This window comes from Elephantulus edwardii, unplaced genomic scaffold, assembly GCF_000299155.1.
Source record: "Elephantulus edwardii isolate Elephantulus edwardi_28Jun2011 unplaced genomic scaffold, EleEdw1.0 scaffold00093, whole genome shotgun sequence".
In the NCBI taxonomy this organism is placed as follows: Eukaryota; Metazoa; Chordata; class Mammalia; order Macroscelidea; family Macroscelididae; genus Elephantulus; species Elephantulus edwardii.
In genome coordinates, this window is record NW_006399843.1 from 6,047,012 (window position 1) to 6,069,262 (window position 22,251).

Here is a 22,251-nt window from a genome sequence, read left to right on the forward strand (position 1 = left end):
CAGTCCTTTCACTTTACCTCCTTTCCTCTTTCTGCTCCTTTTCTTGCCCTCCTCAGCCCCTCACCTCTTCAGCTCGTTTGCTGGACTGATTGACAAAATTAGTAAATCTATTCATGTTACTTTTATTGTGAAGGTCTCAATAAATCCCCCGTGTCCGGGGCGCACCTTAATGAGCTAGTGAGCTGACAAATTTGTTTACTGTAGCTGGAGGTGCCGAGTAATGAAATGCACTTGTGTCCGCAGCTCGCTGCTAAACAAATACACAGCTTTCCGGCAGCCCGGCCTGCTAGCTGCTGCTGCCTGAGGATGTGGCCATGTTCCCCAAGAGACCTAAATTCTGGGGGACATTCTAAGGGAGAAGAAGTACAAATCACTCATGCAGCCCTTCCTTAGGTTTAAAACAAATTTGAATCATCTGCTCCAACTCTGTTGTTACTTCCTATTAAAGAAAATTTATTACTCATTGAGGACTATACATCCTTTTTCATGTAGAAATGGGAAGTTATGTAGATGAATATATGCCTTCCAAGATTCGAAGCCTGTGTGGAAGGAAGGAGAAAGGGATATCAAAGGCAGAATAAGGAGACTGGAATTGGTGAGGCTGAAATTGACAAGAATGGTAGGTTTTAAACTCTTGCCTTGTTCAGGGGGTTGTAACTGAGCTGGTATTGAGATGTCCCAGCAGCATGTGAATATGTGTGGCAGAGACGCATTCATGTGCACACTTGCAGCTGATTTTGCTGAAGGCAAGTCTTCCAAGCTGTTTTCTCAGCCTCCTCTGTACCTTCTGGGAGAAAGGTCATGGCATTAGGGAATGATGAGAGTTGGGTTCCACCCGCTGGCAGCTGTCCTTTCCAGGGACCAGTGGGCTGGTGGTTCCCTTTCCTGGGTAGACAAGGCCCCCGTTGCTTATGTCATTCAGCTCCTAAGGAAGACTGGAGTTAGGAGCTCGTCCCAGAAAACATTCACATTTATGTCCCAGGGGAAAACCAAAAGAGAACCAGGGAGATTGCACTTGGCTTTCTCTCCAGGTTGTCTGGTTGACTAGAATTCATGGCAACCCAATGAACAACGGATTGGAACCTTGCCCTGTCCTGTACCATCCTCACGATCTTGGTCATGCCCAAGCCCTTAGTCCCTGTGTCAGACCATCTCATTGAGGGTCTTCCTCTCTTTCATGATTCCAACTCAGAGTGACCCTCCATTGGGTTTCCAAGGCTGTAAGTGAGAGGAGACTATCCATCTGTCTCCCATAGAGCAGCTAGTGGATCCAGACCACTGACCTTTTAGATAGCAGCAAAGCATGTAATGCATTGGGCTGTGTTGGAGGGAAAGAGATAACAGGGAGATCAGTTTAACTGAGTTTTTGTGTGTGGCTGCCCATGGACAGAGGGCGGCTTCAAAAAGAGTAAGCAGAGAAGTAGGATGGCATGAGTGATGGACAGGAGATAGGAGAGACTGTTCTAGTTTAAACCAAAGTTACCATCGCCCCCTAAGTCTGACTTTTCTGTGCAGAGAGGAAGCTCCTAAGGCTAGCAGGGGATGCAGCTCTTAGAGTAAGGCTGGACATGAGAAGTCCATCTGTGTTGCACACGTGCACACCCACACTCAGGCACACGCACCCTGGCACACACACACCCTAACCGGCACAGCCCACTTACCAAAAAAAGCTGGAGTATATTTAGATCCCTCTGCTCTTTTGATTAAGAAACTGCTTATAGCGGGAGATAATAAGAGCCTTGCTCTGAGAAGGTGTAGCACCTGAACATCTTCTCCAGCTGTGTACCCCTCTGATCCTGTTCCTTCCTTTCTATTAAAGAGCTAATTGGTATGGAAATGGCACAGGTGTAAACATGAGGGTTTTTGTATCTCATAATTTCACATCCAGTCATCACCTGGGTGGCATAAATACCCCGAGTCTGTGCCACCCCTCCTGCTTCCTCTTCCACCCGGTCTTGGCTTTCTCCCATTTTCCTGCTAAAATTAAACTTGTTTAAAATTGAGAGTCCGTAGCTCATACATGCCCTGGGCCCAAGCTGCTTGTGCTCCTCTTCAGAGCTTCTGGGGGTCAGGTTCTCTGGAAATGAGGATTGATGCAGGAGAGGACACAGGAGGAGCACCTCACCGAGATTGCCCGGTGTTCTTCTGAGTTCAGACCTCCTTCAGGCTGTACTGCACTCCAGCCTCAGACTGAGTCCCGTTCACCCTTCAGGAGAGCAGTAAACCAAAAAACAAACACATTGCCGCTAAGCCTTTTCTGTCTCATAGCGACTCTTCATCAGGTTTCCATAGTTATAAATCTTTATGGGAGGAGTCTGCCCATCTTTCCTCAGTGGAGAGGCTGGTGGATTTGAACTTCCAGCCTTTCAGTTAGTAGCTTGACACTGTGCCCACTGCACCACCAGGACTTCTTCAGAAGAGTTGTTGTTGTTGTTGTTGTTGTTTTTAGGTGGCATCAAGTCGACTGCAACTCATACCAGCCCTATGAACAGTGGATCTGAACCTTGCCCAGTCCTGTGCCAGCCTCATCTCTGATATACTTGAGCCCATTTTTACAGTCACTATGTTAATCCATCTTGCTGAAGGGCTCCTCCTATTTTACTGAACCTTCAAATTTCCAAGAATGATGTCTTTTTCCAAGGACAATCCCTTATCAATCAATGTGCCCAGAATATGTGAGACGAAGCATCCCCATCTTTGCTTCCAAGGACCACCCTAGCTGCACTTTCTCTAAAACCTATCTGTTTTTTCTTTCGGCAGTCCATGAGAAGAGTAGTCATTTGGTGCAGCTGATCAGAACCAACCCATACCTGATCTTCCAGATTTTTCAGAGGCAGTGAATTGCACAAGAGGAGTTTCCTCCCACTGATCAGGCTGATGGATTCAAACTGCGTGCCTTTGGGATTGCAGTGCAGAGTCTTACCACTAGGCCACCAGAGCTCCCTTGAGAAGAGTAGAGGAGATGCTAATTCCTTTGACCTAATGAATAATGTCCTTGAGCCAGAGACTAATAGATGCATCTTAATTTATATTTAAATATGCAGAATCATGGAAAACACAATACAGTTGTAGGATTTACATATGCAAAAATTGTTTGTAAATTGCCTTTCAAAAGACTCTGTGAAGTTAGTGTTGAGAGGTGCAGGTTCTTAATGAATGCCATTTCTAAGTGCCTAGCCCACAATTGCAAATCCAGAAAGGACTGCCCTGCCAGTCCAGATTAGATCAGACTTATGACTGTTTCACTGCACCATGTGGTACAACTAGTCCTTCTGTTTGCTGGGTCTTTGCTTCTGATCAGACATGGAATAAGAATGAGGAGCCCCATCCAGCCTACTAGGCATGTAAGGCTCGGTCACCTGTGGCCTTACTGATCTGTAAAGGAGGTCTGGCTGGAACCCCTCAAGAATTGCTCCCTTTGTGAATTTTCGTCTAAGCCTTCAGAGTTCTAACCATGCGTCTCTGCTGTGAGTACTTCCTCTCCCATCACCCTTTTGTTGCCTCTCAGCCCCTTCTTTATTGCAATTGAATACTTCCTGTATTCCAGTAAGGCAGTGGTGTTTTCCTCTTCCAGTTCAGAGACTTAGGATTGAGTCCTACCCAATACACTTCATGGCACCCACTACCTGCCTATCAGTGGAAGTTCAGCAAAGAGAGGAAGCCCATCAGTGAGATGGATCAATACAGTGACTGTAACAGTGGACTCAAGTATGTCAGAGATGAGTTGCTTCTGCCTGAAGAGCAGTGAGAGAACAAAAATCTTTGTGGCAGCAGACGGCCATGTTTTTCTCCCATTGGGTGACTAGTGGGTTCGAACTATTGACCCTTCTAGTTAGCAGCCAAGAGATCACCGACTGTGCCACAAGGACTAGTCAGTCCAGTGACATTGAATGACTTACTCAGGGTCACATGGCAGAGTCAGACCCCTGTGGGTTCCTTCTCTTTGTGTCATGCTGAGGTTGTGATTTTTTTTTCTTCATTTTTTTTTCTATTTTTATCACTCATAGACATTGTTTCATGTATGTACATTGTCTTCCATACAGGCCTTCGTTTATATTATATTTCATTTATTTATATTGTGGGAAGTTTTCCTCTCCCTTGGAATCATTCCACCAACAACTGCTTTTGTGAAAGCATATAAGCTAGCAACTTCATGCCTCGTACACTGACATTCCCCTTTTAGATAGAGAACTTCTGATGAGTCTGTCCCTGTCAAACCAGTACTCAGAGGAAACAAGCACGTCCCTTTTTCTGAAGAATACTGTGCTCACCTTGGAAACTTTGAGTATCTGCGTCCACAAGCATCATGCAGTCTGGCACAAGCCAGCAGGTTACAGCAGTCAGTCAACCCTAGTTCACAGCAAGGATCATCTTCTTTTTTTTCTGGTTGGGTTCTGGTCAACTCACCCCCAGCCATCCATGTTTAGGTTCAAATGGGCTTCAGCTGCAAGCTCAGGAGTCCACAATTCTCCCTGCATTTCAGACCTCTTGGTCTCTTTACCCGGTTCTAGCCCACATTCAGAGCCAAGTCGCGTCAACAGGCCAGGAGTCCTCACGACTCTCTGCTCCTCAAGCCAGCAACCCTTCCTTGCTCATCCATGCATCTGTGCCTGCTAGGTGGGCAGCGCTGACGGAGCATAGCCAAGCTCAGCCTGTTTCTCTGTTCTTGTATTCCTCCCACTTCATTCCTGTGGCTCCCAGTGGTCAACAGGAGTGAGCATACTCCAACCCCAAGTCTTAGAAGTGGGGTCTGATGGGGGCCGACTTTACCCTGCCTCCAGCGCCAGCTTGTTCCAATTCTAAAAAGACAGTCTCTTCCTTTCTTTTTTTTACATTTTTCTTTCTCTTCTGTCCTGCTTCCAAATGTGCATCTCTTCCATTAACAGTCCAGTGTGGGTCCACAAAGCCATTGAATGCAAATTTCAGGGTACTGGGCAGGACTCAATCTTTCCCCTTCAGTGCCCCCCACTACTAGACTCTACTTCTAACAAGCTTATCTCCAGGGCTTATCTCCCTTTTTTGTACTTCAAATTAAGAATTGGCCAAAACCAGAATCTCACACTTTCTAAATCTATACTATCCAGTGTTCATTTATATAATACATTTCTTTATCCCTCTCCACTTTTAAACAAAAAAATTGATTTGTATATAACCACCCTTCTATACAGCACTTCATCCATGTACCACATATTCCTTCTTCTACACCATTAACTACCACCTATGTATGTCTTTTATCACACTGTCTCCCTCCCAGGTCCCACCGATCCTCCCCCCACAGTGCCTCTCACCCCATCCTCCACCATCTCAATGATCATCCTTCCTTCCCCCTTTTCTACCCCTCCCCCTCCTCTTTGTTTTCATGCAATAGTTTGTTTCCTTGTATTTCATTCATGTACACTGTGTTCTACACAATCCTCCATGATGTTGTGGCTTTTTTAATGTCTTTCTCTTCTCCCCAGGGGTACCAGGCAGGGTGCATCTTCATAGCCCAGGACAGTGCAGGGGACCTCTCAGCAGCCCAGGCACTGAGGGAGCCGTGTGTTCTGACACTACTGGGCCCCTCTCGCCCCATCTCACTGCAGCTAATGAATTGCTAATACAATTTTCTAGATAATTTTATTTCCTTAGTCTCACATTTTAATGTGTTTCCAAAAAGCTAGCATTTATTTGCTTAATCTCCCAGCGTAATAGAATCAGCCCTGACTCATCATATGTGCCGAACAATCAGCTAGGCAGAACTACGGCAAATTGTTTAATAACTCAGATCTAGTCTTGAGATTTTTAACATGTGAGCGCCAATAGTTACTTGAGTCTCAGTCACCACAACCCCTCCCTTTCAGTCTTTTTTTTTCTTTCTCCTTTTTAATGCTTTTTTTTTGTGTGATCATGGCTGTTAGTCTCCAATAAGATTAATTGGGAAGTGAGTTGAGGCCTCAGAGGTTCCCTTAAGACCGTAAGTCTCTGTTGGTGTGCAGGTGGGCAGGGAGAGTCCAAGAGACTTGTGGGACTGAAACAAAAGGATATTCCAGGAAGGGAAGTGATGCCATTGGAGGGACATTATAGCCTTTCCTGTCTAGGTAGTGGCCATTTGTGTAACTTTAAACCCTTCAACAGAGTTCAAAGGTGGCTGGGACTTTGAGGTCACCTACCTGTCCTACTCCAGCCAGGTCCTAGATCACATCAGGTCATCTTGACATGATGTCATAGCCTCTGCCCTCATCTGCCCCCTGACCCCTCCAGTGGTAGAACCATCATCTCTCTTTTTGCTTCTGACCACTTGCTTCTGCCATCCAGCCAGTCATTGCCCTCTCACATGTAAGTGAGAAGATGCTAGAAGGACCTCCCCCACACCCCACTCCCCAAACACTTCTGTGGCACTGCATTGCTTGCAAGATGAAGTGTAAATACCCCACCTGGCATCTGAAACCCTCTGTGGCCAGAATTTGCTTATGGGGTATCTTCAGATTGACCCATGTGTCCTGCTTTCCAGTTTTTAATGTCTAATCATTTCTCAGAGCCTCACTCAAAAACTTCTCTGAAACCGCAGGTCCCTCTGCCCTGCCAACTGTTTGATGTTGACTCTCATATGACGCCCCTTCCCCCAGACTGGGACCTATTTCTCTGCTTTAGTCCAACATTTGCCCTGTTTCCCAGTGCAATGCTTATGGTGGTCCACTGCGTTGGCTTAGAAGACATCAAGGGGATTCAAGTAAGCAGCTGGATCCAGGTCTATCTCAACTAATGGACTAAGTCATCAGGACATAGTTATGAGGGGAAGTTTTTAGAGCCCTCGAAAGACCAAAAGCAATGTAACGCTGTCGAATTCTGACTGCCATGTTGAGTGTCTCAGGGCCCAGCATGTTCTAGACCTGGATTATTGGGCTCAGAGTATCTTATGTGGATACAGTCATATTCCCTTCCCTGCTCTGGGCCTCAGGCATGCGTACGAAGAAACTTGGCTCTTAAAGGACATAGCTGACCTAGGAACTCTGCTCCTATCTTTCTGCTTTTAGGGATGTCTCTGGGGGATAAGGGTTAGGGCAAAGCTCAACAGAGAGGGAGGTAGTGTTGGGGCCCCCAGATTGAAGAAGCAAGGACTGTGTCACTGAGCGTTGCAGGTGGACCCTGCTCCTGTGCATGGTAGTCAGCCTGGACAGGACAGTGAGGGCGTCATTCTGAACCCTGTGTTTGAATTCTGTCTGAGCAGAATGCCACCCAGGCATTACCCACTGTGAGTGGATCTGAGTACCCCACTATCTCCCAGTGTTCCACTAGTTCCCAGCAGGTTGGAAGACTTGGCAGAGCTATACCTTGCGACTCAGTTTTCTGCCATGGCTTGTCTAGCGCCTTGCATGCAGCTGGAGCTGGCTCCGTACTCAGAGGCTAACCCCCAGCCCAGTCAGCTCTGCTGTTGCTGTTCCTGTGCCTCTTCCAGGGACAGACCAGGGAGACAGGTGTCCAGACCCGGACAGAGGTAAACATGGAACAGCCTCATGATCTCTAAAAATCAGACAGACCTGTTCTCATCAGATGCCATCGAGTCACTTCTGACTCATAGCAACCCTGTGTCCAACAGAACGAAAAGCTACCCAGTCCTGCACGTCCTCACAGTGACTGCCTCGCTTGAGCTGCTGTTGCAGACACTCTCTTCCTCAGTGAGGGTCTTCCTCTTTCCCAGTGACCCTCTACTTTACCAAGAAGGATGTCCTTCTCTAGGGTCCAGGCAGACAAGAGCATTTGCAAATCCCAGCTCTACCTTATTTTATCTGTGGCTCTTTGTTGTTGTTATATGCTGTTGAGTCACCTGTGACACATAGCAACCCTTATGTACAACACCCCTGAACCCTGCTCTATCATGTGCTAATCTTAATGTCTCTGACACATCTACTCCCATTACCTCAGTCACTGAGTCAATCCATCTCATCGAGGGTCTTCCTTTCTTGCATTGTCCTTTCACCTCCCAAGAATGATGTCCCTCTCCAAGGACTGGCTCTTTAGGTAGGCTATTTAGTCTCTCTTTTCCCATTTGTAAAAGGAAGAATAAAAATGCATCCTTTGTCGGCTACCTGACTTGATTAGGATAACAACATAGGAAAAGTACCTCAAACAATGCCTATATTAATAACTCTTCCTCTGGCTCTTTGAGGACCAGGAACAAAACTGAACTCTTGTCTGTATCCTCCCTGCTCTGTTCAGCCTTCCCTGCCCCTGGATGCAGACAGTGACTGCGATGGGATGCAGCTGAACATGCCTGCTCGTGCCCACACTTCAGAGAGGCCACACAGGGAGAGGATCCTGGGAGGACACAAGGAGTGGGCTAGGAGGGGTAGGGGGAGACACAGTCCTGGTTTTCCCACTCTCTCAGCCTCAGACCACCACCATCAATTCAGTTCCCGCTCCTAGCAGCCCTCCATTGGGTTCCTGAGGCCGTGAATCTTAATGGGAGGAGACTTTGCATGTGTCTCCTTCAGAGCAGTTGGTGGATTCAAACCACTGGAGACACAGACTTTGGGTTAGAACACAGCTCGCTAATTACTACACCACCAGAAACCCCTCTGTGAATGGCATGGAGGCTGTGTGGGCCAGCCTTTCATTTTCTTTCTCCACTGATGGGCCAGGAAGACAATAAGGTTCTTCTTGATCTTGATTTTTTTTTTCATCCTCACCTTTGACAAAACGATCCCTGATTCTACACTGAGCAACTCCCAATTTTCATCAACCAGTGGTCTGTTTCTGCTCTCAGGGCTTTGAACTGGTTCATTCCATTTGGGGCCCTGATGAGTCTGTGTCTTTGCTCCCCAGATACCCTGAATCAGAGCCTACAGCTTAATACCATCCCCAGGTGATTCTTATGTGTGCCTGTTATCACCAAGAATCACCTGGAGACCTCCAATTCTTAACATGATCTTTTTTTTCTACTAGTTTATTTACAAAACTTGAATACAAACTCGAACAATTCTTTCCATTCCCCCACCCCCACCACACACACACACACCCCTCCACACACACACCCCACACACACACACACACCCCACCCCACCCCTATGACCTTATATATTTCTAGGAAGCCCTTAAGATCTTGTTAAAAATGTAGATCCGGGTTCAGGGCAGATCCTCAGTAGGACACTAAACGGAATGACTGGTCTGAAGCCCTGCCCCCCCCTCCACTGTGGCCTGGGTTGACAGGCTCTCTGTCTTTTTACTTTCCTTTCTTGTGTGTTAGAAAGAAGAAAAGGTGAGACAGGGCTGAGCATAGAGTATGTCACCCAGATTCTGCTAAAGAAAATATACGAATGGGCTTGAGGGGACATTGACATGCTAGGGAAACTATCCAAAAGGGTGGGCAGTGGGCAGCGAGTCACCCTTGGACTAGGATTAGACACTTCCCCTCCTCGTGTGGCGCTGTAGCCGAGAAGCCCGTGACTCCAGGGGCGCACTGAGAAAGGACCTGGTGATACAAAGAAAATAGCATCTCAGCAGAGTACAGTGGGGTACCTGTACTTCTCCAGGGACTGACCAGACAGAATTGAATTAAAATCTCATCATGTCACTCACTAGCTTAAAATCCTGTGACAAGTGTCTGTTAGTATTAGGATGAAGCATAAAGCTCTTAATGTGGCTTTTAAGCCTGGCCCCTGCCTCCTGCTTCAGCCTTCTCCTCCAGCTAACTGCTCTGATAAGTCGGATCCTTGGACTGTTCTGCCTTCTGGAACATCTCCTTCCTTCATCCAGTGTGCTGCACATCGTTGAAGAGAACAAGGACTTTGCATGCTTTCCTATGGTTCTATCTATCCCCATGGATAGAGCCCTGCTGTAGAAGATACTAAAACACGGTTTCTTTAAATTAATGAATCCTTAAGATTTATGCTTCAGTGAATAAAGAACTAGCCAAGAGAACAGGCAATAGTGGGTTAAGTGGTAGAATGCTCACCTTCCAGGTGAGAGATCAGGTTCTGCTTCCAGCCAGTTACTGCTCATGCACTATCACCACCTGTCTGTCGTCAGATACTTGCATGTTACTGTGGAGCTGAACGGGTTTCAGCAGAGCTTCCAGCCTGAGATGAAGCAGGAAGAAAGGCCTGAGAGTCCACTTCTAAAAATCAGCCCTGGGATACTCTGGGAGCAGGCAACATTTTTTTCTTTTTTGAGTGGATTCACCTGACTGGTTGAGGGCTGACTGGTTAGCACCTAAAAACAAGAGAATAGGAAACAAATCAAGTTGCGTGGGTTTAACTCTCAGCTCTGCCAGTTATGAACGATGGGACTTGAGAGTCCTGCAGTCTCTGTGCCTTGCTTTCCCCACCTGAAAAATAAGACTAAGACAGCCTCCCTTGAAGTTATGATTTCTGAGTTTGCTACATTAGAGCACTGGCAAGCACATAGTACCTTTGTTATTATTATTTGTCACAGAAGTGACTCTGGACTCGTCGTCCTTAGCTTTGTTGCTGTGTACCATAGAATCAGAACTGACCCATAGCTGACCCTCCGGTGGGTTTTCAGAGGCAGTTAATTGCAAGGGAGGAGATTGCCCATCCTTCTTCCACAGAGCATCTGGCAGATACAAACTGTGCCTTCAGGATCACAGCACAACTTCTTGCCACTAGGGCACCAGAGGCTTCCCTTGCTATAGAGTGTAAAATCTAATACCTATTGACTTAGTGCCCTACCTTCTTTTTTTTTTTTTAAATAATTTAAATGAACATTTACAGAGATTTTGGATTTCCATTCATTCATTGCTGCACTTCTCTCCCCTCCCAGCCTTCCCCCCCCCCCCCCCCCCCAGTTTGCTTCTCTCTTTGAAAAGTAAAAGAAACACTCCCTCCCTGGTACACAATCCCCCCCCGCACCCCTCCCACTGCCCCAAGTACATTCCACTATGCAGCCTTAATTGTGGACTCTTGTGATAACCATAATACCCTATTATACATTGCTTTTAAATTATTCTCTCCCTACTTTCTTTTATGTAGCGTTTGCCACATTTGCGTTTGCTGTAGTGATGTATGGGGAGCTTTGGTGGTGTGGCCCATAGGGACTTGTGCTGCTATCTCAAAGCCTCTCTGGTTTTAGAGCCACTGGTCACATTCTGGAGGAAAGATGCACTATCTTCTTCTACAGCCTCTTAAAAACTCACAGGACGGTCAGCTGTGAGTCAGTTCCTACTCGACAGCGGTAAAGTACAGGGAGTAGTTTGAGTAGTGGTATATTCAGTGTCTCTTCCTCTCCTCTCGATTTTAGGCTCCAAGAAGTAGGGAAGGATATTGAGAATGCCCATCAGTGAAGCCTGCATGTCGGCCACACACTGGGTGCTCAGTCAGTGGCAGTGGATGGCCCGGACCTCCTCTGAGCGTGCCCCAGAACGTGGGGCTTGGGAGCACTGGTCCTGATGCTGCCTCTGGCTAGCTAAACGGGTTAAGAACGGCTGGTGTTCCACCTCCTGAGGCTCTTCTCTCCTGTCTCCACAGGCACAGACATGGCTGTCTTCTGTCTGCTGTGCGGGAAGCGATTCCAGGCGCAGAGCGCGCTCCAGCAGCACATGGAGGTCCACGCGGGTGTGCGCAGCTACATCTGCAGCGAGTGTAACCGCACCTTCCCCAGCCACACCGCCCTCAAGCGCCACCTGCGCTCACACACAGGTAGGACACTCCTGGACGTGGTGGGTAGGTGCTCTGGGACCAGTGTCTGCATTTATTTCCAGGAGCATAAATGAGATTGCTGAGCTCAGTCAGCCCTGGGATTCTTTGCCTGAAGCTTGGACTGGTAGGGGTTTCCTGAAGTAAAGTGCAGACCATCCCGCAACCTCATTCCTGGAACCACTGCTTCTCTCTCTGCACTCAACAGAGAGGTTGCTCTTCAGACATGCCAGCTCTGGCATTTTTTTTTTTTTGAGAAAGAAAAGAAAAAAGCAGATACTTAGATTCAGTGGATAGAGGTGAGATCCAAAGCAAAACATTATTAATAAGTATTCTCTGGAGATGCTGACATGTTAGGCGCCATTGAGTAGAGTACAACTCTTAGCAACCCTACAAACAGCAGATCAGAACCTTGCCCATTCTTGTGCCAGCCTCGCGATCTCTGATATATTGGAGCCCATTGTTAGAGGTCTTCTTGTTGAGGGTCTTCCTCTCATTCTGTTGTTGTTATTGTTATGTGCCATTGAGTCGCCTGCCACTCATAGCGACCCTATCTATGTACAAGAGCCCTAAACTCTGCCCTATCCTGTGCCAATCTCACTTTCTCCGACACACCTATCCCCATTACCCCAGTCATTGAATCAATCCATCTCATCGAGGGTCTTCCTCTTCTGCCCTGTCCTTCCACCCTCCCAAGCGTGACATCCCTCTCCAAGGACTGATCCCTCCCTGCAACACTCCCAGAGTATGTCAGACGAAGCTTCAGAATCCTTGCCTCCAAGGAGCAGCCCAGCTTCACCCTCTCCAGGACAAACTTGTTCGTTTTCCTAGCAATCCATGGTATATTCAGTACTCTTCTCCATCACCACAGCTCAAAGGCATCAATTCTCCTTCTCTTATCCTTAGTCACTGACCAGCTCTCTGATGCATAGCAAGTGATTGCAAAGACCATGGCCTGTATCAGGCGCACCTTATTCTCCAGACTGACATCCTGATATGAGGGGGACTCAAACCACATGTGGATAAAAACTCCCCTGCTTGCTCTGCAGCTCTCACTCCCCTGGCCCTCGCCACTTGCCACACCTGCCCCCTTACCTGCAGTCCTAAAGCCAACTCCTCAGAGCTCCTTTTGCTTGGCACTCGAGGGAATATTGCAGACTGTTCCTACATGTTCGACAATAGCAGAAGCACAGTGTTTCTATTGGGGCCTTAACTTTATAGAGCATTGAGACTATTTGAACGTGGAGCCTGAGGAAAAAGCTCTCTACTCAGCCAGTTCCAGATGTTGGAGGGAATTAGAGATAGGGGTTGGGGTAGGCTTTGTGGGTGGGACACTGGGTCCTTAAATGGAGAGTTATTTACTTACTTGCAGCTTTCTCTGTCTTCACTGAGAAGGAGAAGAAATTACTTAAGACCCTTCTTTTTTTCTAAGACAAAATTAGGTCTGTGTTGACTTGTGACTTGGTAAAGAAATGCCCATTTCGGAACCACTGTATCTATTTTTGGTTGGTTTCTGTCCTGTGTGGGCTAGGGCCAAGAAGACTGGTATAGACTATGTGTCTACATATGTAACAATGCATCTGTATGTCTGTTGGAAGAGGAACTAACCCCACTCCTGGCAAATCTCCCCTGGCTATCAGAGGCTGCAAATCTTCACTGGAAGCTTTCTCCTGCAGCTTTCTCCTGCAGAACCACTAATCTTTTTGCGTCATTGATATATACGAACCACTGACCTTTTGGTTAGCAGCCCAACACATAACCCACTATGTCTCCTTGTCTGTTAGAAATGATATTAAATTCTGTATAACACAGAGGAAAAAATCTTCATCCTACCTTTTGCTTTTGCTTGAGAGTCTCAGGAACCAAATGTGCTCAGGGCACAGTCTGTCATGGGTGGCAGATTGCTGAATAAGGGAGCGGTTTTGGCACATGACGCACTCAATTACTAATCAAAAAGTCAAAAGTTCTAGTCTATCTAGAAGCACCTCTGATAAAATTCCTGGCACACTCCTTTGGAAGAATCAGCCACTGAATAGCCTCTTCTTGACATCCAGGGGTCACCATGAGTTGAGATTCATTTGAAGACAGCTGAGTTGATCTGTTTGTTTGTCATGGACTGAGCTGGCCCCTCCTGGAAGCGGTAGACCTCCACCATCACGGAACTTGTCCCCTCGCTTCCATGGGCAGTTCTGTCCAGCACCCCTTGGAACTAACTTGGACTTTCTGGTGTAGAATAGCTAGAGGCCCTTGAAGAAAGGTCCAATTAAGAAGGGCTCAGGAGGAGAGTTCTGGCCAGGACTTTCTCTACAGTGACTTCATAAGTATCCCCTGCAGGTCTGTGCACTTTCCTGCTTGCCCACTGGGTCTCCTCAGGTCAGCTTATCAGAGATGGCCAATCACCATGAATGTTACGCCCATGCTTGCACAGTCTACCAGGGTATCTCCAGCTGTGTCCATTTCTTCTGCAGGCTCATGAGTTGATTGTCACTTGCCCCTATGCCAATCGTGGTGGCTGTCATCTGTGGTCAGGGGCCATTTCCAGGCAGTTTCGGTGAGACCCCTGATTAACTTAGGACTCCCGGAGCATGTGCCCGGCCCAAGCACACACACAGATACCCGTCGATTTTCATACCAGCGAGTCCCTGTGCACACAAGCCATGCACAGGCCACGCACACTCCCATACAATGCTTCATTACTATTCCGTTGTTCTTGGCCCATTTGCGGCTGGGCCCGGGTGTTTAGCATCAGCAGCTGTGTTTGGTAGGTTAGTCCAGCCGAGCTCTTGGCAGTGATGGATCCCTGATTCACACGGCTCATCATATAATAAACTCTCAGCTGTGCTGGAGGGAGGGCGGGGAGGGGCGGGCTTGAGGAGCCCTCAGGATGTGGCCGGGGTGGGGAGGACGCTTGGCCAGCTCAAGGGAAGCCACCAGGTAAGGACAGAGCACCACGGGTCCCAGGTGCACTGTGCCAGCCAGAGGGGACTCTAATTAGTCTCCTTGGTCCTACACTTAATGTCAAGCTCATTAAGGAGGCTACAGAGTTAATCAACATACCACAAATTGGATTTTGAGTTCTGCAGCCGGTTTTGTGTACATTATGGGGACTCTGACACTGTTAACTCTCAGGGTGAGGATTTCTGGCCAGGTGTGGCTGTGTGGGGGTCTATGTGCTTCTCTTTTCCTCCATTGGTTATTTTTAATCCACCCCCTTCCCGAGTCCCTTCCCTAACCTGACTCAGGAGATCACCTGTTTAAATTCATTTATCATATGATCTGCTGCATAATTAAATTCATAAAAATCTGATCAAACAAATCCCTCTCTCTTAACTCTTTATACTTTAAACTCTTGGGGGTCCCCCTCCCCGGAAGTGAGTGGCTGGTCTGTGGGTCCCGCCTGGGTGGGTGGCTGCCGATGTATGTTTTAATTACCGGCTCCAGCTGAACTCTCATGTGGCCCTGGCCTTATTTATTTATTTATATCTTAATGAGGATACTGAATCCTTGATTAAAGTCGTAATCGTTGCCGATTCGGGAAGGTGGGGCTGGATGGCAATTGGAGGAGGGGCTATGAATGCACATAGGCATGGGAGGAGGACGTGGGTTGGAGGGGCACATGGGCTCACTCTCTGTTAGCCACACAACTAATTAGCGCCAGGGTCTCTACACCCCTTGGGTATAATGGGGCAGGACTGGGAACAGCAGTCCACTGAGCCCTGGCAGTGACAGCAAGGGCAGGTCCCAGCTGAGAGCCCTGGAGCTTGGTTTACTACAGTCTGCAGTAGGAAGCTTGGTGGTAAAATGATTGATCCAGCGATCAGAAGGTTGGTGGTTCAAAACCAACCTTGAGCCTCATAGGAAAAAGATCTGAGGATCTACTTCCATAAAGATCATCACCTAATAAAACCTTTGGAACAATTCTACTGTCACATGAGGTTGCTTTGCCTGGAAATGAACAGCACTGACCAGTAACAGTGACAGTCTGCACTGAGGAGCCCCCTGGCCCTGACCTCTGGGTCATGCAGTGCCCACTGGATTGGCGTGGACTAGTTGGTGGCCAGGAAGCCTTCTGTGCCTTGAGATTTTCTCATCTGACTCTGAGATGAAATGCTTACACCCCCACCCCCTTACTCCCTCAAAACATCTTGCAAATCCTCCACACAAGAGCAGAGTGAGCCAGCTTGTGCGCAGACCCCAACATCCACTCCCTACAGAGCCTTAAAACCTCAAAACCATCAGAAGAGATGAGAATTTATATGGGTTCAGGGGCTGGTGTGGGTGGGTGTGGAGGGGGGAGATCTGATGAGCGGCCCGAGTCGGGGAGTGAGGGAAGAGAGTAAAATATCATTTGAGAGAGGAAGTGAAGGCGCAAGCTTGTGAGTCTATAACGAGAAGGACAATTTATGCCCAGGCACGAGCGCAGTTTGACATGGGGATAATGAAAAAACGTAGGTCATTGTGGATGACTTAAACCTTCAGCAGCTGAAGAAAATGTATGAAATGCAGAGGACATTACACGGTTGGCAGCCCCGCACATCTGCAGAGGGACAAGTGAAATACAGTGGGCCATTCTTTACCATAAACTGTGGTTGTTGGAGATGCAGCCCAGAGAAATTGTAATTACAGTGACAAGACGAATCAGCGATATTTAAATATTCATGAACAAAGTCTAGGGTGATCAATCTATCTTTATTGTCTGTGCCTTCGCTCCTGTAATAAACAAGTAGCTCAAGTCTTCACCTTTCGGTTCCCAAAGCCCCCCACTTTGAGTACAGAACATGAATGGCTGATCTTCACCCCTCAACCTTGGCATGCTCCAGGGCATTGAAGAGTGGAATGTGCAGAAATCAAACTGGAGTCCAGGCAGGGGAGAGGCACTTTGTCCCAGATTTCCTGTACCCAATATTTGCTGAGTGCTTACACTGTGTCATTCTGGTGCTGAGCACAATGATAAATAAATTGAGTCCTTACCTTTTGAGGCCCTTCCATTCTGGGGTCCTGGTGGGCCTCCGTAGACACAGCGCAGCAAGCCAAATGGTAACATGGTCAGCATCCAGTGTCTGGACATGGACAGACTAAAGTTTGAACCTTTACTCAGCTGCCTCCTCGTTCTGTGATCCCAATGTTTACATAGCTATGCATTTCCTTTCTCTCTTCTGTGAATTGGAAGCAATGATGCTGTGTTTCTTGGAAGGTTATGATGATGATGTGAGATGATCCGTGTAACACGTTTGGCCTGGTACTAAGTGCTCAACAAGTGTGGGCAATTTTCTTTAGGAAGTGCCATGAAAGGGACCAGTAACAATAAAAGAACAAAGTGCTGCAGGGACAGAGAAGAGAGGAGGACTTAGTTTGCCAAGAGGGAAAGTTTCCCAATGCAAATATTCAGAGGAGGAATAAGAGCTCACCGGGGAGAGAAGAAATCAATCGGTGAGACCAGCAGCACAAAACTGTGATGGTGTTGTTAGGTGCCATCAAGCTGAATCATAGTAGGAGGGAGAGAACAAAGTGTTGGCAGAATGAGCAGTTCCCCAAAGTGGGTGGATTTGGCAGAGCTAGGGAGTAGAGATGGAGCAGCTTTTGCCCTTGACCCAAACGAGAAGAAAAGCAAGCAACATGGAAGTTTGGGAGCAATGTCTGACACCCCATGTCTGTTGTGCCTTCATGTGCTCTGATTTGGGGGGACTGCAGTTCATCTCTGAGCCAAATGGGCTCTTTTTCTATGACTGGCCTTTGGCCCATGGATGGCCACCGAGTGCACAGTAAGTATGGACAGCTGTCAACACATGTGCTTCTGTTGGTGCTGTGGGGACTGCCAGGGCCAGTGGAGCTTTAAGCCAGCCTTGGCGGTAGGAAGGTAGGCTGTCTCTTCCTCTTTGTGCACCAACTATATCTCCTAAAGGACAGGGAGAGCAAGGACCTGCCTAAACCCCATCCTTTGTCCCCACAGGCGACCACCCATATGAGTGTGAGTTCTGTGGCAGCTGCTTCCGGGACGAGAGCACGCTCAAGAGCCACAAACGCATCCACACGGGCGAGAAGCCCTACGAGTGCAATGGCTGCGGCAAGAAGTTCAGCCTCAAGCACCAGCTGGAGACACACTATAGGGTGCACACAGGTAATGGGGGTTGGGGAGGGACCTGGGCTGGTCCTGGGGTGCAGGTAGTGAGTGGTAGGGACCAAACGAGGGTGAAGGTGGTCTGAGGAAACAGGATCTGGTGAAGGCAGTATGGTAGAAAGAGTGCCATTGTCCCCCCCCCCCTCAAAGCCACTCACAGAACCCTTTCCCATGAGCCCAGGGCAGCCCTCCAGGCAGCCATACCAGCACATGCAAAATGAAGTGTCTCAGCCGGGCTTGAGCCATGGTTAAGATGGCCTGGTGAGCAGAAAGAGAAGGCTTCGTGTTACTTGAGGGCCACAGGAAGAGTTAACATCTGAGTTATATTATGCTAAACAGTGGGAAATTGTAAATTTAGATTGTGTTCAATGCTAAGCTTGGAAAAGCAGGTGTATTTAATAAACCTATATATGGATAAGAGAACTCTGATGGCCTAGAGGTAAAGAGCTGTGCTTTCAACCCAAAAGCACATGGTTCAAATCCATGAGCTGCTTTCTGCAGGAGAAAGATGGGCTGTCAACTCCTGTGCAGTTAATTTACTGCCTCTCAAAACCCACTGGAGGGTCAGGTATGGGTTTTCCAACTTGGTGCTATACAACAACAACAACAACTGTATGTGGGTAAGGGAGTTCTAGTGGCCCAGCAGTAAGATGTTATACTGCCAACACAAAGGTACATAGTTCATATCTACCAGCAGCTCCACAGGAGAGAGAGAGATGGGAAGTCTCCTCCCATTAAATAACAGCCTCTTGAAAACTCTCCTGGAGAGTCAGCTATGAGTTGGTTCTGAGCCAGCAGCACACCCTGACAACATGTGTGAATAATGGTCCTCTAGTGGCGTAGTCTATAGCGAGCTGCATTGATAACCAAAGGACACACCTCCCTGGCCGTTGGAGACAGATGGTTAATATCCTCCCATGTGGTTTGCAGCCTTACAGCTTTGAAAAGCCACAGATCAGCTATGAGTTGATTCGGACTCAATGGTGTTGAGTCTACATGTGGAAAATACTTTACCAATTCACACCCCTTTTTCCATGAAAGTAACATGAAATAATGGCCTTCCCCCTTAGTGGAGGTGACCCAAGGTTCCAGGCTAGAGTGGGAGTCTGTGGAGTTGCTAGAGCAGCTCGCACTGGCTTATGCAAGTATTTTACTATCTCTTCCAAGCCCAAATTCAGTGACATAACTTTCATCACTGAAAATCGGCCACAGCAGGAATATTTACAATAAGGCAATGGGCAAATACCTTAAGTCGGGATCTGGGGAGGAGTTTACCCTCAGCACACTGTTGGTTGGGGAAGGGCCTTGGGGAAGCCCTGCTGGCTTGGGGAGCCAACCTTGCAATGGGAGGACAGGCGTGAAGAGACAGAGGGTGCCTGTTGTCACAGCCCCACGTTCTTACATCTAGCTTGGAGCCATAGGAGAGGATGGGGTGTTCACGGCTGACAACTCGAGTGACCCAGAGGATTTCCCAGTGCCCTGGGGTTTCCTTAGCCCCTTGTCAGGGATGTGACCTGGCAAGTGGATCATTAAATGCATTGGCAGTGACTATTGTAAATAGCTGGTCGATAGTTAGATCACTTTGGCTGTTCATTACTTCATTATTTGCTGGGGCCTCTGCACGGAGGAGTATCGATAGCAAGAAGGCTGGCCAGTTAATTACTGTATTGAAACAAGGTTCCCTCACATCCTCTGCTCAGCTCTAACAGAGGGGAGGTCAGTATGGCTGGCTGAGGTGTGGCTGTGCTCTCTCAAGTTCTTTGCACACACACAACCCAAGCCCCCACCCCCGGTCCAGGGAAGGCTAGAGATTCCCTGGACTCAGCCATGTTCAAAGTACCGGGTTTTCCCTGTCACTCCACACCTATTCCCTCACCATCTGTAGCTCAAAAAGGAATCTGAACCCTTGCTCCCTTGAAGGCATTTGGCTCTGGAATCCATTCCCCTAAGGGCTCAAGGTCCCTTTCTTAATCGTTAGTTTCCTTTCTTAGAAATAAGACTTTGGGAAACTTGGGAGCCTCTGGTTGGTGCAAGCCATTAAAGTGCATGGCTGTTAACCTAAAGGTTAGCAGTTTGAGTCCATCCAGAGGTGCCTGGTGTTCTACTTCTGGGGAAAGTTAGCCATTGTTAACCCTGTGGACCACATGCTGTGACACTTGCAGGGTTTCTCTGAGGAGAAACTGGTTCCAAGACAACCGTACACTGGGTTGATTGGGAGAGTCGAAGATAGTAGGGCGGGGGCTGTGCTGAACAGTATTACAAGCCACTAGCTAAGAGGCAGCTGAAATTAGGCGTTGGGTGCTCTTGAGTCAGCTCCAACTCATAGCGACCTTATGGGGAAAGATTTAGTTCTTCCTCTGTACAAGCCGTGAGTGGTCAGATGTGGCTCAAACACAACCCACACAAACGCATGGCTACGGAATTGATCTGTAATGAACTCCTAGCCGACCCTCCATTGGGCTCTGAGGCTGTCAATCAGTCACACTGTAGCCAATTGCCCATCTCTCGCCTGCAGAAAGCCTGGTGAATTGCAACTGTCAGCGAGGCCCCACTGTTGGATTAGTAGCACAACGCCCTTACGTGTAGCGGCTAAAATCTGTAGTCACAGATTTAAAATTTGAGAAAATCTCAAATGGCCCTGGATGTTAGCATTTGCTAACAGGGCCCGGGTGGGAGGCGGGCCCAGGCCATCGCCGACAGACGCCCTCACGGTCTTCTCCCTCCATGCCCACTTTCTATCGCGCCCTGTTGCCCCCTCCCACAGGTGAGAAGCCCTTCGAGTGTAAGCTGTGCCACCAGCGCTCCCGGGATTACTCTGCCATGATCAAGCACCTGCGGACGCACAATGGCGCCTCGCCTTACCAGTGCACCATCTGCACCGAGTACTGCCCCAGCCTCTCCTCCATGCAGAAGCACATGAAGGGCCACAAGCCCGAGGAGATCCCGCCCGACTGGAGGATAGAGAAGACTTACCTCTACCTGTGCTACGTGTGAAGACAGGCCCGCGGTGGAGGGGGCGAGGGAAGCAGGAAAAGAAGGATTGGCGCGAGATGAAGTTGAGGAAAGAATGACTGTGCAGAAGGGGAAAAAGGGGGGGGGATTAAAAAAAAGAAAAGAGGGGAAAAGAGAAAGGAAACCTGATAGCTTTTTGGCCTTGACTTCTTCTCCCTGGGGTCCCCCAGTGACTAGGGCTCCCAGCTACTGCTCCCCATCCCTGGGGCCCCCACTTCCTCTTTTCCTGACTGGAGGGTGGCCTGGGTTTCTTAAGTGAGGAGGAGGTGGTTTTGTTCAGTTCAGATGGTGGGGTGTCTTTCTTTTCCCTCTATCCAGACCCGCCCTCCCAGTCGAGGAATAGCCACTGAGCTGGGAGAGCCTGTGGTCTCTGCCTGCCCCTGCCCCCCAACTTCCGCTGACACCAGCTCCTTGGAATATGATGGGCTGAGGGGAGGAGCGGAAACCTGAGGTGGTGGGGCTGAGCAGGGCCACTGGGTGACATGCAAAATGGCAGCTCTGGTCAGCTGGAGACAGATGGGTGGGGAGAGGGCCTTCCTTCCCTCCTCACTGCTCAGTCGTCTGCTGCTTGGCTTCCTCTGCCAGATCCAGTGTCCCTCGTGGTCAGCGTGCCCCTTGCCCCCTTCCCTGGCTCTCTGCTTCCTGTCTCCTCCTAACTCCTCCACCTTCCCTTGACTTCTGTCCCCCAGGTCCCCAGGGGGCTCCCAACCCCTTAGGGAAAGGGGAAACATCTCCCTCTTCCTCCAGTCTGTGACCCCAGAACCGCTGATCCTACCTTTTGCTTTCTGAGAACACAAAACAAAGTGCATACCCCACCCTAGCCAAGCCCCTTCCATGGACACAATTGTTCTGAGCTCCTTGCTTCCAAAATAGAAAAACATAGCAACTCAGTGTCTAATATCTCACCAAACAGAAATCTCCACAATCTTGTTTCAATTCCTAGGAAAAGGAGTCCATGAATGGATGGGCTGGTTGTCCTAGAGACAGAGGTGGACATTGTTTCCCAGATGCGCCTACATCTGGAGACACCAGGGGCAACTGTCCAGTGAGTGGGAGTGGTTGTGGGGACCCTGTGAACATGAGGGGCTCAGGAACCCCAAAACCAGTCAGCTCAGTGGCGAAACCCATGCACAGAGTGTGGCACAGAATTCCTGTCTCACAGGACACCTCAGTCCACAGGAGAGGAGGAGGAAGAAGGGGAGTTGCTTTGGAGTTGAAAGCACTTGGCCTTGTGTTTCGTTTTGCTTTTCTGTGTCTCCTTGTTCCCCTGTTAGCACATTGTACTTGAATTACCTCAGTTTTTGTGACCTCATGAGCTTTGTTAGCACCCACTCCCTCTTTTATTTTCAGTAAGGGGTTGGAGAAATGGGGAGAGTGTGCTTTTCTGTTCTTGTGTAAATTAATAATCGGTTTCGTAGACTTCTGCAGGCCAGCATGACTGCCCCATTCAGAGAGACTACCTTTCAGCTGGAAGGACAGCCTAGAAGGAGT

At 48.4% G+C, this 22,251-nt stretch overlaps 1 protein-coding gene across 1 annotated transcript in view; it reads left to right on the plus strand.

Annotated features, from left to right (window-relative positions):
- ZBTB16 (zinc finger and BTB domain containing 16) overlaps positions 1 to 20,820 on the plus strand; it is a 239,383-nt gene extending 218,563 nt beyond the window's left edge. The window contains exons 4-6 of the mRNA XM_006890794.1: positions 11,463 to 11,633; positions 17,581 to 17,748; positions 20,513 to 20,820. Of these exons, the coding sequence (XP_006890856.1) occupies positions 11,463 to 11,633; positions 17,581 to 17,748; positions 20,513 to 20,742 (569 nt within the window). The 3' untranslated portion in view covers positions 20,743 to 20,820. The remainder of the gene's footprint in view (positions 1 to 11,462; positions 11,634 to 17,580; positions 17,749 to 20,512) is intronic.
- The last annotated feature ends 1,431 nt before the right edge of the window (positions 20,821 to 22,251 follow it).